Genomic DNA, 18,597 nt, shown 5'->3' with positions numbered 1-18,597 from the left:
ATAAATCAACCAGTAGCTTTAAAATGCTAATTCTTTTAGAGGTTTTAAGACTTCAAACTGAACATCTCTGTATGTTCATACGAGTCTAAATGAAAAAAATCACTATTGAAAGTTTATTTCACTCACTCTATCTGTAATCCTCTGGACCGGTTCATTTGTCCGAATTGGCACAATCTCTCCAAGGGGTGGCGTTTTACACCCGCTTCTCTCCAGCGCGCTTGAAATCACCCCCTCCACCGCTCTTATCAGCAATTCAGATTGCATGCAAATGCCCTGAGAAAGGAGCGTCATTGTGAAAGGACAGCGAGTGTGCGCACGAGGGGGGTGAGCAGAGGCATTCCTCGTTCCTCTCTCTATTCTTCTCTGTCTGCCGGCTGATGCTCGCGCGTTCACTCAGCGCAGATATGAGCGCAGCTCGCAGTGAAGTTTGAAGAAGACAGAGAGCAGCGCGCGGTCGGATTATTGTTTACATCAAACTTGCTGCATAACTCGTTCGGCGTTTGCCTTGAGTGTTCCTAACTTTCTCTTTCACCCGTTTGGTTTGACCATGGGCTTTTCTTGCAGAAAAGCGTTTTATTGGCCCGTTTGGTCGTTTGCTGTTGTTTTTGTGATTTTGAGTCAGCGTTGTCATGGAAGTTGTTCAGAAAAGGAGCTGGAAACGCGAGAAGAAGAGGCGAATGTAGTTTTAACTGGGACTGTAGAGGAGATCTTGAACATGGATCCGGTGCACAACACTTATTCCTGCAAGGTAAGACTTTGCGCACCAAGACACTCTTCAAATGCATCAAAGTGAAAGTAAAAAAGGTAAATATGTACTTCGTATAAACTTATACTTTAATGGTTACTGTGCAGCTGTGTTGCAATGTATATCACCTGTTAGACATATAGACGAAAGCTACCAGCCTAATATTTGAGTTGACCTGGTCTGAAACTCGCAGCATATCATGGTAACATGTATAATGCTGTCTAAATGGGCAACTCAGTGGGTTTTGAGTCTAATATATCATAAACACCAAGTAGCTGCAACCATGCATAAAATGCATATAACTGTAAATAAAAGGGACTTGTTTAAATCTCGTCCTAATGGGTTTTTGTAACGTGTGGACATTGGTTTTGCTCAGTTGATGAAAAATGTCCACAGTCCTACTTTGATCCACCTGTAATTTGATCTTTCATACACAAGGAACCTGAACAGCCTTTGCAGTGACTTGATGTCCTTTCAAGCTCTATTAGTGCTTCGGGGTCAATTATCTGCAATTATCATGTAATCATGGGCTTACTTTGTTAGAAGTATCTGAATGCGGTCACGTATATCAGTCTTGCAGAAACGAATCACTAGGGCATAAAAAGTGTGAAAAGAAGAGCAATCTGAAATTGCAGCTCTTCCTACCATCATTTCATATAACACTGCAAAGTGTATTCGCTAAAGTCATACTAGTGAAAAATGCTTATTTTTTGCATTTTTAAAATGGACAAATATATCGCAAACACAGCAATTTGGCATCTGACCAGTTCACGAGAGTCACGTATTTGCTTAAACTTGATATGTGACCTAGGAATAGTCTAGAATCTTATCTTTCCTATTCATTTCACATCATAACTTTTTGTTTTAAATATTTTCAATGTGGTCTCATGCTTTTGGACCACCACTGAGGCATATATGAATCAGAAACGCACTGTAAGTGTAGTGCAGAGTTAGATTGCAGAGTCTTATGCAGCTGGCGGTAGGTGGCCGCTTTGGAATGTGCAAGAAAGTGACCTTGATCTGCAGAAAATTGTGTCTTTCCCCTGTTTGAAGGTCAGGGTATGGCGTTACCTAAAAGGCAAGACCATGGTGAATGGAGAGGTGCTGCTGGACGGAGGAAACAAGGTGATGATCGGCGGTTTCGGAGACCCCCATATTTGCGACAATCAGGTGGCCACCGGAGATACGCGCATTTTCTTTGTCAACCTGGCCCCTGAGTTCATGTGGCCGAACCACAAGAACGAACTGATGCTCAACTCGAGCCTGATGAGGATTACTCTCCGCAACTTGGAGGAGGTGGAGCACTGCGTTGAAGGTAAAAAAAACACTTTCCTGATTCAGCATAAAGCTGTAACTCACATCTTCTGGCCGTGTAGAGATTTGAGAGTTAGAAAGCTCCCGTGGTGGTGACGGCGGTCCTGATTGCAAAAGCAGGTGGTGTTTTCTGCTCTAACTGCATCTTTATTCTACCTAATGAAGCGGCTCGCATTTTGTGACATTACATTAACCCATTTACATTATATTAATACAGCAATCATAGCTTTCCAAATGAAACTTTTTACCAGTTTTTTTGTTCTTCTCTCAACTTTTTTGTTAGCTGGCAATGCTTATTGAATTTCTTGGGCCCCGGGGCCTTAAAAGCAAAGCATATCATGTGCACCGTCACTAGCAATCAGCTGCTCTCGAAGGAGGGTGTGTCTGTTCGCTAACTGAGCCACCTCCAGGGCCTTTGACTAACCTGAGTGAAAGTCCAAACCTCTACCTTTCCTTGAGGGAAATCATTTATAGAGTAAGAGTGGAGATACTAAAACATAACCGCATTGCTTCAGGCTATAGGGCCCTCACAAGGGCCCCTGTATCTGTATTATGATGGCAGTCACTGCTTATTTCCACCTTCTCAAAGCCAGACCATCAGAGCAAAGTTTGTCTCTGTGGGAAAGAACAGTTGAATGAATAAGGCCAGACTGATGTCCAAACTTCTGTGTCTTTTCAAAGTGCTTTTGGTTTATTAATGTAAATGTGAAATAGTGGTTGTCCTTCTACTAGAAATGGTGAGTTCCTTTTTCCATTTTGTAAATCAGCAGTGCCTTGTAGTTATGCTGGCAGCCGTACGAGCAGAGAAAATACACATTAGTCTGGAATACAACAGAGCATTCGAAGCTAACATCACTCTTATAGGCCTAATCGATTCTTTAAATCGGCACTCTAGATCCTCTGTTTGGCAAGTTGTATTGTCTAGACTTTTGAATATTGACATCAAGTCTGGTCCAGTTTTCAGCTTTTTCTGCCTGAGAATCAACCACTTTAATAGGAAGAGATAGCTTGATTGACTTTTAAAAGTTTTAAACCATGGTTTGTGGTGTTTTTATGTGTCATTTAGGGGCAAACATCTAAAGTGGCTAACATTTTTTGCAAATAACATCACTACAGTGTATTTAGATGCTGTGATCTGAATAAAAAGTAGCAAGTGTTGATTATTTTGCACACATAACTCCGAAAACATAAAATATACAGTTTTGTTTGAGAAGATTTTTGAGAAGATTCAGTTTACTTCCTGGTTAGTGTTAATGCACAATTCTGTCCCTCCATTAAAAGTTAATTACACCAAAACTTTGAGGCTTCAAAAAGCTCATAGACATAGACAACAGATTTAATTTAGGTTTTTATTCACATGGATATTGACCAGCTCACACATAGTGCACATTAAATATGGTCAATGGAAGCTCAAACTTGTTTGCTTGACGTGAGAATCAGTGATGTCTGTTCTTGCTCGACAACTGTTGAGCTACTGTTTCTAATAGAATTCGTATTTTTTGGTGAACTACACCTTCAAGTAAACCAAACTGATTAGTTCTTGGTATATGAAGCACATACCAGCTAGGGTTGGGCGATGTCTACAAAATTGGCATCGGACGATGTCTACAGTGAAACATTGTGATGGACGATGACATCGGCGAGGGCGGGGGCGAGCGGGGGGAGGGGTGTGGGGGAAGAGTTAGGGGGTACTAAATACTATAGAACCACTGATCTAAAATAGAGATTTATTATATATAGATCAGTCTATAGAACTCATTATAATCAGTGATTCTGTCTACACTGGATGCGGCACGACAGGACAAATCCCCGACACCGACAGTAAACTGTTGCCGCGCTCTATTTATGACGTGCTGACACAAATTTCAAATGATTTTCAACGGTCGCTTTGTCGCTTTAGCTGATGCGGTGCGGTGCGACACTATTAGCCATCGGATGGACGATGGCATCGTCTATCGGCCCAACCCTAATACCAGCCATATTTGTGTCCAACATGAGACTGAGACTACATGGCAGGGGACTCACAAGCCCGCATTGGTTTCTAGTACTCAATAGAATCAAGCACAGATCAGAACAATTTTCCTTCAGGGCACAAAATGTCCCTTTTCTCCTTTTTTTCCCCTTTGTTCTCTACTTTTTAGCACAAGCCACTTCTGAGGAGAGACTTTCTTTTTTGAGGCTGCTAAAATCTTAAAAGGTTTGATGAGGGGGCAGTTTAGCAGAGTACCGTATTTTGCGTTCGCACATGGAGGGCTAAGTGTAAGGCCACTGAAAATAAATGCTTCTCTGCTACTGAGAGGCCATGTGCTTCATTTAACAAATGTGATTCTTTTTATATTGTAATAGGATTGGATCTCATTTTGCACACAAGATGCTCAAGTATATGCTACAAATAGCAAACAGCTGTGCTCAGAATGGCCAACAGTTTTGTTAAACACGCAGCTTGCGAATTCTTATTCTGAGTCTATAAACAGAGACCTGTACTTCACAACGTTCAGAAACAGTGGTTCTGACCTTGCTTTTGACATGGTTAGACAAGTATACTATAAACCAGGCCTTGAATAAAAAAGTACTGCCCTGAAGGCTGAGTGACTTGGAATGGTGCCTAATGGTGTTCGTTTTGTGTTGGCTAAACTGATTTGGGAATTTGATGTTATCCATCAATTATTTTAATAAAGCATGACCTTTTAGTGAAGTTTATTTTTTTCTTTCCTTTGTCACTGCTTAGTATTAGACCTACAGCAAGAAAAGAGCGTGTGAGGTGGAAAGAACAAGATCGTACCTGCGAGCCTGTTGAGTGTATCCTCTCCTCTCTTCTCACCTCTGACAGGTGAGATAGCACTGAGAAAGGAAGAGCTTCCTAGCTGAAGTTTAGAGTACTGCCGTCAAAGCCAAAGTTTTCTTAAGGGGGGAAAAGCGCTGTTTATAATGACAAGATTGGGAGGGTGAAATGTGATAACAAGAGAACGCAACCAGAAATTCTTGATACAAGTGTAGACTGGAGTGCTTATAGGAGAGGCCTAGAAGCGTCAAGTTCTCACTTCCACCCCATTTGCTCTTTGCTGAAACAGACTACTTGGGTTGTTACGTGAAAAAGCACTTGGGTTAATGCTTTCATCTGCCAAAAATACACCGAATGCTTCTGTGGATCTTGAAATGAGATGTTTAGAAGAATGTCTGAGCTGCTGTTTTCCATACAATGAAAGGGAATTCTGTCCAAGGCTGTCAAGCAAGACTTCTAAAGAATAACGACTTAAATTTCAGTCTGTTCCTCACACAAACTATCTTGGAATACAGCGCACAAGTCAAATTGACCACTTATGATAGTTTTATGATGCTTTTTTTGTCCTTTTGGAGCTTGATGGGCTCTTTCATTGAATGGAATAGAGCTGGACGTCTTTTTAAGGGAAATAAATAGAAAACCTTACAGGTTTCGATTGACCTGAGTAAATGGTTTTATTGAGTGAACTAATCTTTTCGTTTTAAATCCTGTTGGAATTGTACGTTCAGAAGTCCAGTGGTTGAATCTGGAAATCTGCAAGCAGAGATTTTGGCATTGTTTGTTAAATCAACAAATCAAGTGTTCTCCTTTCTCTGAAGTTGGCATGTGAGAACATGCTGCTTTTCAGTGTTTCTCTGACTTTGTTTGTGTATGTGGACGCTAATTCATTAAATGCCAAACTACACAATAGTGGAAGCTTGCGTTGTACTGGAGGATAATCGTTTAAACCAAAGTGGTCCGGTTTCAAACCGTTGTGATCCTTGCATTTCTGATCTCTGAATAGAGTGAATTAATCCAGACTAACTATGAAAAAGAACAGCTGGAAAGCAAAAGAGAGTTGGATCGAAAAATATGTTATGGCTTCATGTGTTAAGCATTGCAGCAGCTTTTGAACTTTAGGAAGAAGTGATGAAACTTAAGCAAAGAGAATGAAAGCATGAAGAAGCTTGGTTTATAGTTGCAATGAGAAGTCAGATTCGTTTTGCTGAATCTGTTCATTTCAGCAAACAATGAAAATTGTGTGCTGCAATGAATGTTCTAAAATTCTTTTGAGGTGTTAAAAAGTGTTTCCAAAAGTCATTAAATGAAGCATTGTGGCTTCATATGTTGAGTTCATTACTGATATTATTACAAAAATCATTCTTATCGTTCTTGTTGTTCCCAAAATTATTGATACAGTAATTTTATAAATTTTCAATGATAAGCTCAAATAATAATCTCAAAACCAAAACCAAATCCACCCTTTACAGAGCAAATCGTTAAAAAATTGGTTCAAAAGAATGATTGATTTGTGAATAGGTTAATATTAATAAATGTATGTTAGAATCTCTTACCTACTGTCATTTTGTGTTTATTTCACATCAAAACTGGATGCTCAAACAAATCCCTCCTCATTTTGCTTCAATATATATGGTTACGTGCACTAATTTTTATAAATTGTAATTAATCCAATACAGTTTCAGATTCTGAAAGTTTATATGCTCCTTTTTTTTCTGTTGATCAGATTATTTGAGGTCTACGCCATCCCTTTCAATACAATCGAAATTTCATTTGATCAGCCGGATCATTTGAGGTGTTTACATAGAGTTTTTAGTCTGATTACTATCAGTCTGATTAGAAACGGATTATTTGGGTGCCTGTTAATGTAGCTAATGAACTGCAACATTGTCAATTTTCTTTTCTTTTTTTGGTAACTTCTCCTCCGATCTGTCCCTCTGTCTTCTGCCTGTCACGAGGGCAACATGGTTCAAGGGGCCCAGTTCAAGTTGAGCTTTAGCCTGAGGACAGAGCGTCCAGTGCTGGTGGTCTATCGTGATAATGAGTGCAGGTCATCCAGTCGAACTCTCTGGATTGAGTGTGTGTGTGTGTGGTAGGTTTAAGAATGAGAGTAGCAGGTCTTTGGACGCACTTCACTTTTATTCTGCCTGTTTGTGTAAGGAGGAGGCCTGGCGTGCCTCTGATTCCACATTGCACGAAGGTCAGCCCGCCTGCACTCAGCCCTGAGCAGGTAATGATTAATAGATCAAGCATAATTGAGGTGAAGGACTTCCTCCACCCCTTGTTAATGGTCTTAGGATGAGAATCATTGGAGAAGGGCCCTCTCAGAAAGGGGCTTTATTAAAAAAAATCACCCCTGTGTTATTTCAAGCTGATCTCCCTGAGCCAGACTTTAGCCCAGGGATTTCCAAATGTGTTTTATGAGATTTGGGAGACCAGCCATCGGTGAATGGAGCTGAAAGCCTGTCGGCACCATAACACAAGTATCCAGGGGCCGAATGATCTATAGGAAATGACTGTGATGCGTCACTGAATGGCTGTTTGTAATAGGGCGATTCTAGCTGCGCATGTAGATGACTAGTCTGAACAGGAAGCAGATTAAGGTTTGTAGATGCCAGAATTAGTATCTCATTTTTCTTTCAGGTTATTTAGTCTGTAATTAAATCTGTCTGTAATTTAGTCTTAAATGCAAAGAGAACTTTGGTCTCCATTGAGGCCTTGTATAGGCTTATCACTTTATTTCGTCTGTCTGTGCACAAGCACTTCTTTGTCTGGGTAGTCATGGGAAGGTGTTTTTTGGTAGGATGATTTCGATTAAGGTTTGTAGATGCCAGAATTAGTATCTCATTTTTCTTTCAGGTTATTTAGTCTGTAATTAAATCTGTCTGTAATTTAGTCTTAAATGCAAAGAGAACTTTGGTCTCCATTGAGGCCTTGTATAGGCTTATCACTTTATTTCGTCTGTCTGTGCACAAGCACTTCTTTGTCTGGGTAGTCATGGGAGTTTTTTGGTAGGATGATTTCTAGCATGTTGTGTCACTGGGACTTTCTCTGTGGAACATGATTAGAAAACGGATTGACTGAGAGGCTAGAGAAACTGTCCACGAAAAGTTAACTCAAGTAAGGAGGAGAGACCGAAGGCTGAGAATTATACCTGTTAGATTTTCCCAAGTTATTACATTTTAAGATTTTAATTAAACCCTGAAACCTTCACACTTGCTTGGAATACTAATTAAGCTTTGGGAATGAGAAAGCTGTGAAACAAAGGGATAAGAGTGTTTTGCAGCCCTCTGCTCACGCTTTTTACTTTATATTCTCCTTCTTCCTGTAGAAAGGACAAGAGTTTTTCTTGGCACCAAGTTTGAGTCCGTGTCTGGTTTAATCTCTTCAGCAGACATCATTGTTTAAGCAACACATGTCGAGAGTCTCAAAGTCAGATTGATTTCATTACACAGAGTTCAGAAATGTGAGGAATTCAATGTTAGATCTGTTAGATTTAAGGAAATAAAGTCAGAGTGAGGCAACTGCATTTTTATTGACTGTTTAGTAATATTTTTGCCATGTTACCTCTACGGGGATGCAGGATGTTATTTTATTTTTATAACTTTTTAAAAAGTAAAATGTACTTACATTTATAGTAATTATTTATATTGGATTTTTTTTGAGAAAATAATTTCAAAAACTGTTTGGATTTGGCCCTTTTTTTGCAGTTTTGTGCATGTTTTACTTTGTTTACTTTCTTTATTTTAAAATATTTTATTTTGAGTCTTTCTTAACCTAAAAGATCTTGGTTGTGGGTAAAAAATAAAAGTTAATTAAAACTGAAATACTAGTAACAGCAGTTGTTTGGCATCTGCTCATCCATCACTAAACGAAATGTAAAGAGTCTGTACCTGCTACTTCTGTCCAATGAGGTAGAGGTTTGTTAGTACTTTTTAGAAAAATGGTTGAGTGCTTCTTGTGAGGAGGAAACACTCAGTTGGTCACCGTGTTCTCAGGAGTTAGATGGGCAATAGACTGGAAAACCCCTCGCATTCCAGACACAATGGGTAGAATGGATAGGGAGACTTCACTTATGGATTCCTTGAGATCTGTGGCAACGTTTGAGACGGGTCTAAATGTGAAGCGATAGACAGCTGCTGTGGTTAATGCAGCTAATCCACCACCATTCACTGTTACAGCCAGAGATTCATCTGGCACCAGAGAGATGTGTTATCATTTAGTCACGTTTAGTCATTGGACATTGTTTTAACTCACACTTTGTTGTTGTTAAGCTTGTTTGCATTGATCGTTCTATATGACCCTAAGATCTCAAGAGACAAAAGAAAGTTTCATCACCTTCTTATTTCAGGCATTAGCACTGGTTAAATGAAATTTGAGAGCTCATTTTTTAAAAGGGACTAGCAAGTGCTGAGGTTGAGGAAAATTTAAATTCCTTTTTCATTAGACACTGGAACCTGCTACAGACTATGATTCCTATTTAAGCTTGACTTTAATGTCAGGGTCCAGTGAAAATGAGTTCTGCGCTGACGGTGTGAAAAACTCATTGCTAATTGAATGGTCATGGTGTCAAACCTTTGGAAGAAAAAAAGCCTTCCAACAGGTAGATGAAAGCAGGGCTGTCATGGATGAGACAGTTTCTTGAACCATATATTGTCTCTCTGAAATTATTTTCTATAGCGCGTTGATAGGCAAATTAAGATTTTTGAAAAGAAAACGTTAGCTGTTTCCATTACCCTTCAAATTGCACAATTTGAAATTGCGAATTGAAAATATGCCCAATGGAAACACGTCAATATCATGTAAAACTCCCATATATCGCAAAAAGTTTTACGCTCACATGAGGTGGTTTTTCAGGCAATTAAAAAAACTGCAGCTTCACAAAACTGCAATGGAAACCGTTTTTTCCCTTCACATTTATAGGTCACCTGGTGTACGTAAAAGTCACATGATCATTCTTAAATGAACTATAACCTCCAAAAAACACCTCATACATGGCCGCTCTCAAGTATAAGGGGCTTTCCTTGCCCCTTCGTAAAACTACCAACATCTGTTGCCAATGACTTATCGAGAGAGGAAAAAATTACGTTTTAGTCGCATATCATGGGTGAATGGACACGGCGCCATTTCGCAATAGTTTTTATCGACATTTATAAAATATCGCAAAAGTTTCACACAAATTTGTTATAGAAATGCACCTATTGTTTTGCAACACCCTGGTCATTTCTCAAACTCAATGCATTTTTAAATTAAACAAATAAAGAAACAGCCAAAAGAAACATTAGTTTTCAATGTTTTGAGGACATCTTTGATGGAATATCCACTTGTCACTGGTTTCTTGTTGGCCATAGCTGGTGTTCAAACTGGATATAACCATTTTAGACTAGCTATTAACAATTTTGGACCAGATTTGACCAGCTGTCTGTTGTTAGCTGGTCAAAACTGCTTTCTAGATGGTCTTGGACCACTATGTTCCAAAATCTAGCTTGACTCTTTTAAGATGGTAGCTGGTTGGTTGCTGATTCAAGATGGTCTACCAAGCTATAGCACACAGGACAACCACCTGTCCAGCTAAATGGTGGTCAAGAGTTCACTCAGGGCTATACAATCCACTTTTACAGTTTGTTTACTGAGTGAAGTAACCCGTGACGGAGGGGGTTCGGTGCCGTTTCGTTTGCCCCTGCTGGAATGTCAGTAGTTGTAAGGTGTAAAGCACAAAGAGCACACAAAAGCCCAAATAACACATGCTAATGGAGTGTGTGCAATGTGTGCCTTCCTTGAAAAGGAAGAATCCATTCATACGGGCCAGCATCAGCATGAAACTGTCCTACACTGACCTGGCATTGGTAAATCATTAAACTGGAGCTGCATTGCTGGTTTTCTGTCCTTCTAAGTGTACTTGAAAGGTCATGAAGGAACCTGTGCTGCCTAATTCCCCAGCTGACCCTCCCACATGCCCCCCTAACGTTTCTAATAACAATTTAGCCTTTCTGGTTTTTGTTGTGTATTGTTAGCTGGCTTCAAGTTATCCCAGACTTTCAGACTTTATCCCAGGCTATCACAGGATGTTAATGTTTTTTGTTTGTTATCGCATGGTCTCTTCCATGGGTATGTTGGGATACATACAACCCTTTCCTGTTCGCTTTTACCTCCTCTTCGTCATTCTCGTCTAGATTGTTTCCTGCTGGTAGCATCTTGTTCTATTTTCAGCTCATTTGGTTCTCATAATGGGTTCCTCTCATCATCTGGCCGACATCAGGGTCGTCCACAACTGAATGACTTCGATATGTTTGACCATTAAAGATAAATGTTTAATGCGTGTGAAACGGTAGCTCTTGGAAAGTGAGGTAGATGTGCCCCTAGCTTTCCCACAAAAGTCCTCCGTATTACAGAGCCCTATTGAGCATACCTGTAATTACACTGGAATCTGGCCTGTAAAGCTGCCAGTGTAATAACCACCAGGTGCAGATTCGAGACCTGCTGCTGAGGTGCAGCAGACCCGACCTAATTCTCTACTCAAACATGTACTTATTAAACCCAACATGTAGTGTGAGAGGGAGTAGGTCTGTGTACACATCCTGTAATCTAAGATCTCCTCCAAACATTTTGGGTTTTATGTGGGTCAATGTCTGGATCATTTTATTTATTTTTACAAATAGATTTAATTCATGCATAGAATAACATTCATATGTCTGCTATGTTGTGTATGTTTTAAAATTAAAATAGGATCAGGTGATGGAGCAGTTGTGATATCATAATGAAGAAAAGGAAATATAATCTGGCATAACATTTTTTAGTGTTATTTCTTAGAAAAAAAAATTAACAAAAGCCTTCAATGCCTATTAATATTTGAATAGTGTTTATGAATTAAAAATTCATTATACACTACCGTTCAGAAGTTTAGGGTTAGTAAGATGTTTTTTTTTTTTTGAAATAAATGAATGCTTCTATTTAGCAATAATGCATTTAATTGATCAAAAGTGACAGTAGAGATATTAATAATGTTACAAATAATTTTTATTTAAAAAAATGCTGTTCTTTTGAACTTTAAAAAATAAAAATGTAAAACATATATATTAAAAAGCCTGTTTTCAACATCGATAATAATAAGAAATGTTTCTTGAGCATCAAATCAGCATATTAGAATGATTTCTGAAGGATCATGTAGCGTTGAAGCCTGGAGTAATGATGCTGAAAATTCAGCTTTGCCATCACAGAAATAAATTATGTTTTAAAATATATTAAAATTGTAATAATATTTCATAATATAGTTTTTACTGTATATTTGATTAAATAAATGCAGTCTTGGTGAGCACAATATCTTACCAACTCCAAACTTTTGAATGGTAAATAAATTTTTTTAAACGTTTGAAGTGAAAAAGTTATAATCACATGCATTAATGGTTTATGTTGTTTATAAGTACTTTATGATTGCACCACATGATATTGTACTTTTCTTGAAAATAAATGTATCAACGTTTTTCATAAGCATATGCGATCCGACTTCAATACAAATTTATAAGAACTGTGCACATGTTAATCTCTTGAAATATTTTTCACTTTATTCGTCATTGACCTCTATGTATTTTAAACAAATGTAGCCACCTTGACTGAGCATATGTGAAAATCTCCAGGCTCCAGATCTCTTTGTTGTTAAGCAGTGTGCCACCCTGTTCCAGCCTTCTGGTCATCTTAGTTCTGCTGAAGGCCTCTTAAGTCAAGATATCTGTCTGGCTCAAATGAATTCGGTTAGTAATCCCGTTGTTTTAGCTAACAGTTGCAAGGAAGTGCTGGCTTTCAGAGGCAAACAGAGATATCTGACACAGGGCATCTCGGTTACACACACACACAACTGCTAGCAGATATTTAAGCCTTTGTTTTAGTTTTAGGGACGTTCACATCCACATCTCTTTCTTCCTCACTGTCCTTCTGGCTTTCCCTCTCGCTTTCTCACACACATGCCCATGAGAATGGCAGCCTGCTGTGCAGAGCTGTCAGTATCTGTAAAACAGTGGCCATGTGGAAGGAAAGGGCCTCATTACTACTCTGTCATTATGGAGCTGAGCATGCTGGAATGCTGCACGCTTCAAGTAAGACAGGTCTTGTAAAGAAGTTTTGGCCTTTGAAGTAAATAATTTGCTTATTGTTTCTGGGCTTGTAACTCCCTTGTTCATAGTTCGCAGCTCGGCAATTATAAATGGCATGGATTTGGGAATTGCCAATCACACAGATGAAATGGTGCTTTGGAAATGTGGTTTTACTCAACAACATGAAATCAGAAATGGCTACATGTTCCCATGTTTTACTGTGAATGATTTATCTGTAGAAAATAAGGATGTATTCAAAAGTAAAATAATGTGTATTCATAATGTTTCATCAGTTGAATTCCTTGCATTTTCCCTTTTGTCTGATGTCCCCAATTCTTATTTTTCAACCCTTCAGCCACCTATTTATTTATTTATTAATGCAAAAAAAGAAGGAAAATATGCATTAACCAAAAATATAATATAACTTGAACCATAGATAAAAATAAGAAACTTAAGTTCGGCTAAATGTTTCATTGTCCCTCCTGTTACAATTTCTTAAGTAAAATGTAATGGACTTATTTACTTTCATGGAATTATGTTTTTATTTATTCCCTTGTTATTATTTATTTTTTAAGTTTTTAATATTTTGGCTGCAGAGCTTTAGCTTGTTTCACAGTAAAGTTTCTCTTACAAAAATGTTTTTAATTAAATATAAATATGAACGAACATACAATCAAACAAACATATAACAAATATATAATTTTTCTATTTACATAAATGTATGTGCTTTAAAAAAGGCATCTTTAGCTGCTGCTTTATGACTCAAATTGTAGTTCTAGTTTAGTTTCTAATTAAAACAATTCCACAAGAGTGCAGAGGTCTCGAAGCATTTGCATTTCATATGGATATTAAACCAATATTTAAATGAGCCTAAAAAAAGTCCTGATTGTGTCAAGTTATCCTGATAGCAACCTAAACTTTCCAGCTTTTTTAAGAACAGTTAGTCTAAGAATTATCCTATTGAACAGATGCAATTTCTTTGCAATGCTTGTTGCTATTATTATTAGCCCAGTTTCGATTGACATGGCAGTGAGAATATAGGATAAAGAGTGAGAAGGAGGAGGACGGGAAAGGAGGATAAAGGGTAAGGGGACAGAGAAACTGGAGCGAGGGAACGGGGCCAGCTCTTCTGCAGTGGTTTTTCGGCTCATGCTGGGATAAAGTCATGGTGAGAGCAGCCAGAGACCTCTGCTCGGCTTGTGTTTTCTTTCCCTGCCTCTCTCACACACACCATCTGGCCAGCTGGAAGGAAGTGGTTTCTACAGGTGGGATATTCCTTTATCTCTCGCTGGCTCTCTGTCGTTTATGTACACACTAACCACACACAGACAGAACTGGCACGCACACACACTGGCACATTTATTTATTATTTTAAGCCCAGACTTCATTGACAGCCTAGAACAATGACTCCGATTGTCTTTCCTGAAATGAGTGTCTTCACGTCAGATTCAATCAGATTAAAAGCTTATCGGTTTGAACTACATCTGGAATGTGAAAGTGAAGTGTCAGTGGCCTACCCTGAGGGAATAGTTTTCTAAAAACATACCAGCAGAATTCAAACTGCAGAGGCTGTTAAACCAGTGGTTCACTGCTTAAAGGGATAGTTTAAAATTCTGAAAATTCTGTCATTAATTACTCACCCTAATGTCATTCCAACCTGTAAGACCTTCGTTCATCTTCGGAACACAGATTGTTGAAAGAAGAATTGTTGAATAAAGTTGTTATTTTTGTTTTCTTTGCACACAAAAAAGTATTCTCGTAGCTTCATAACATTACGGTTGATTCACTGATATCACATGGACTAATTTAATGATGTCCTTACTACCTTTCTGGGCCTTGAATGTGGTAGTTCCTTTGCTTTCTATGGAATGTCAGAAAGTTCTTGGATTTTATTAAAAATTTCTTTATTTGTGTTCAGAAGATGAACAAAGGTCTTAAGGTCTGCGTTTTTGTAAGAAAAATATCCATATTCAAAACGTAATAATCACTTAAATCTAGCTTGCGCTCACTGTTGTAAACAGAAGCAGTTCTGGGGGAATAACGTATGAGGTCGCAGAAACGCAGGGGAGAGATCAAGACAAAACAACGGTCAAGAATTAGAAGTACAAAATGAGGATTTGTAAAGAAGAATGTCAGAGGATTTCGATATAAGCCAAGAGGAGACTGGTTTTCCTTTGCTAAAGTAAGGAAACTTTGCTTCCTTTGATCATGTAAACAAACGTTGGTTTTCACGAAACTCACCGACGCATGCGCAACGCTGACCTCATACGTCATGCTCCCAGAACTGCTTCTGTGTACAACTGTTGGCGCAAGCTACATTAAAGTGATTATTACGTTTTGAATATGGATATTTTTCTTACATAAACGCATCGATTCGCTACAGAAGGCCTTTGTTCACCCCCCGGAGCCGTGTGAGACACTTTTTTTTATGAACGGGCGATTTTTATTTAAGTTCTTTTGGACTGAAGCAATGCAACACCCACTGAGTGGCATTAAACAGCTTGAAAGATCAAAGACAATTTTTAATATAACTCCGACTGGATTTGTCTGAAAGAAGAAAGTCATATACACCTAGGATGTCTCGGGGGTGAGTAAAACGCAACTAAATTTTCATTTTTGGGTGAACTAACCCTTTAAGGGTTTGGAACGACGTGAGGAAGAGTAATTAATGACAGAATGTTGATTTTGGGTGAACTGTCTCTGAAATTTTAAGGGGATAGTTCAACCAAAAAATAGCATTCTGTCATCATTTACTCACCTTCATGTTGTTCCTAATTCATCGCTTTTAAATTTCCTGGTTACATTTTTTCCATGCAATTATAAAATTGAGATATCAAGTTTTCAAGCTTCAAAAAGGACTCAAAAACACCATAAATATGCATTTAGAAGTCAATATTATTTCAAGAAGGCATCTGGATTTCAAGTAGATTCAAACCTGTATGATTTGTAATTATTTGTGAAACACAAAAGTAAATATTTTGGAGAATTTGTAAAATCCAAATGTCAATATTGTATTGAATTTCATTGTATGAGTAAAAACAGGAGATACAGGTGATAGGTTATTTCATGGAAATGGCATGAATTAACATTTTTTGGGGGGTGATCTATTGCTTTAAAGCGTCATTTGAGTATGGCACTGTGTAAAACGGCTGTCTCAGTCTTATTTAAAGCTTATATGAAGCTTCATACTTTTTCTGGTTTCTCTGGGGTGCTTTAAGCATAATGGCTTTAAGGATCAATTCTGATATTCTTTCAGCAAATGCATGAATCAGAATTTAATAGTACAGAAAGATGAAACCGACTGGAATGAGCTCAGAGAGAAAAGTGAGATGAGTAAGAGAAAGTGAGTCATTTGCTGACTCACGTGTTGAAAGGTTTGAGTCGTTTCATTAACTTCAAGGGGTGAAATGTGTTAAAAAGTGGCATTTGACAATATGCAATTTGGAGTATGTTAAAATATGACTTATATGAATAAACAGGATGCTTTCATATTGCATTTTCAATTATTTATAATTTTACATGAAGCTTAGAGGCCATGCCTGATAGGAAAGCATTTGTGCATTTATGTGAGCTTTAAAGCTATGAAATGAGCTGTTAAGTATGATTTTGTGAAATGTTTGGGAAGTGGAGGTCCAACTGGAATTTCATTGGAATTTTCCTACTTACCCTCTGGGCTTTAGGTGAGGTAGATAGAGACTAGTCCAGACCAATGCTATCTGTTACATCAGCGTTTTTGTGTGGCTACATGCATGTTAAGGACACTGAAGTGTTTTCTGAGAGTTTTTAACCTGTGGCTGGAGTGCAGGTCAGATCCAGGACAGGTGAGGGCATGCTTCCATTCTTTAATGCTTATTTAAGTAGCTGCCCACCTGAGAGAGAGTGGAAGATTGTTCCACTCCTGGACTGACTACATTTTTCATTCATTCAGTTGACAGATCAATTTGAACATCTTTTTCACATCTTTTTTTATTTTATTTTAGATGCATTATTTTATTTTATAATTTTTTTTACTAAATTAATTACATTTAATTTCATTTGGGTCCAGTTCTACCTTGCAAGTCCATGGCATTCATTCATTCATTCATTCAACAAGCCTCAGCCTATATTTTTATGTTTATGAAACATTAGCTGATACTGTATATTACATTTAGGTTAAGTTAATCTTCAAAAAACTGATAATTTAGTAACACTTTTATAACACTTTTATATGTAATATATTTTATTTTATAATTTTTTTTACTAAATTAATTACATTTAATTTCATTTGGGTCCAGTTCTACCTTGCAAGTCCATGGCATTCATTCATTCATTCAACAAGCCTCAGCCTATATTTTTATGTTTATGAAACATTAGCTGATACTGTATATTACATTTAGGTTAAGTTAATCTTCAAAAAACTGATAATTTAGTAACACTTTTATAACACTTTTATATGTAATCTTTAGCTAAATTAATATCCATTTATATACTTTACATTATAATGTAGTCAAGTCGAAATTCAACTGTACCATTTAAAATGATGATGTCAACCATTTATCGGTCAGAATTTTTAATATCGGTGGATCACTAGTTAAGACTTTGTATTCCTACTTGGACTTCTGAGGAATTTTAGCACCTCATGAATTGCTGTGGTTTCTGTTTTCTCCCATTTTCCCTCTGTCCCTCATTCCCTCTTCGGCTTTTTGTTCTCGGGGTGGCAGAAGGAATGTGCTGGGTTCATGGTTTCAGTGTGAGATTGATGACCAGTCTTAGGGACTACAGGCTGACCTCATTGGGGAGGGGTGTGAGGAACTGGCAGAGAAACCATAAAAAAAGTAAAATTGGTTCCCAGAACCTAGCTCTAAGAAATTTGGAAATCATGCCGCAGTGTGCCAGCTTACATTCTTCAGCACCTGTTTCATAAAGAGTGACCTATTGAAGATCATTTGTTTTGTACTACAGACATCGACTGACATGTCTGAGAGTTGAGTGAGAAATGTTTTAGAGATACATGTGGTGTAACATTCATCAAACGTTTCTTTAAGTGAAAGGATGGATTGAAGATGTAAGAAGTGTAGCATTCACTTCTTTGTGGTTTCCCTTCAGAGCTCCGTTTTCCTGTTTCAGCTCCCCCTCGAACTCCTTGTTTTCTGTCTTTTAGCTGGATTGTGCTAGTGGAATCTTGATCAGGGTGTATTTACATGGAGACAATGGAGCTGAAGTGATTTCTCCCTCCTATCCCCTCTTCCCTCCCCATCCCCTCGCTCTCTTAAGCTGTGATCTCTTTCCTAGGATCGCTGTCCCTTTAGAGACAAGAATAATTGACCCTGCCTGGAGCAGCCGTCTGTCTACAGTAGAGTGTTGTGAATGGAGCCCAGACTTCATATCTGCTTGTGAGCAGCAGCCTTCTCTCAACGCCCCCTGCGCATAAATAGCTCCTCCACGTTCGCCCCTCTGTCACTTCATCCTTCTATTCAGCGCCGGCCTGACGTGGCACACCCCATCTGTTCCCAAGCACAATGTTATTCAAATGAAAAATGACCTTGCTAAATGGGGTGGCGGCTGCAGCCACCTCCATGCGTCCTCGGAGCGTGCGAGGGCTGCGGAGCACAGTTGCATGCTTTTGGTTGAAGTGAGGAGTGTGTTTTTTTTTTAAATGTATAGCTTTTTTTGCGTCTTGCTCCATATGCTGC

General features: G+C 38.4%; 1 protein-coding gene across 4 annotated transcripts in view; it reads left to right on the top strand.

Annotated features, from left to right (window-relative positions):
- The first annotated feature begins 308 nt into the window (after nucleotides 1-308).
- The window catches only part of agrn (agrin), a 285,064-nt gene continuing 266,775 nt past the window's right edge, over nucleotides 309-18,597 (top strand). For all 4 annotated transcript variants that reach the window (XM_016280112.1, XM_016280113.1, XM_016280114.1 and 1 more), the window contains exons 1-2: nucleotides 309-748; nucleotides 1,799-2,060. In XM_016280112.1, the coding sequence (XP_016135598.1) occupies nucleotides 548-748; nucleotides 1,799-2,060 (463 nt within the window). In that variant the 5' untranslated portion in view covers nucleotides 309-547. The remainder of the gene's footprint in view (nucleotides 749-1,798; nucleotides 2,061-18,597) is intronic.

Source organism: Sinocyclocheilus grahami, unplaced genomic scaffold (assembly GCF_001515645.1).
Source record: "Sinocyclocheilus grahami isolate Dianchi unplaced genomic scaffold, SAMN03320097.WGS_v1.1 scaffold137.1, whole genome shotgun sequence".
NCBI classification, from domain to species: domain Eukaryota; kingdom Metazoa; phylum Chordata; class Actinopteri; order Cypriniformes; family Cyprinidae; genus Sinocyclocheilus; species Sinocyclocheilus grahami.
This window is presented reverse-complemented; position numbering and strand designations above follow the sequence as displayed.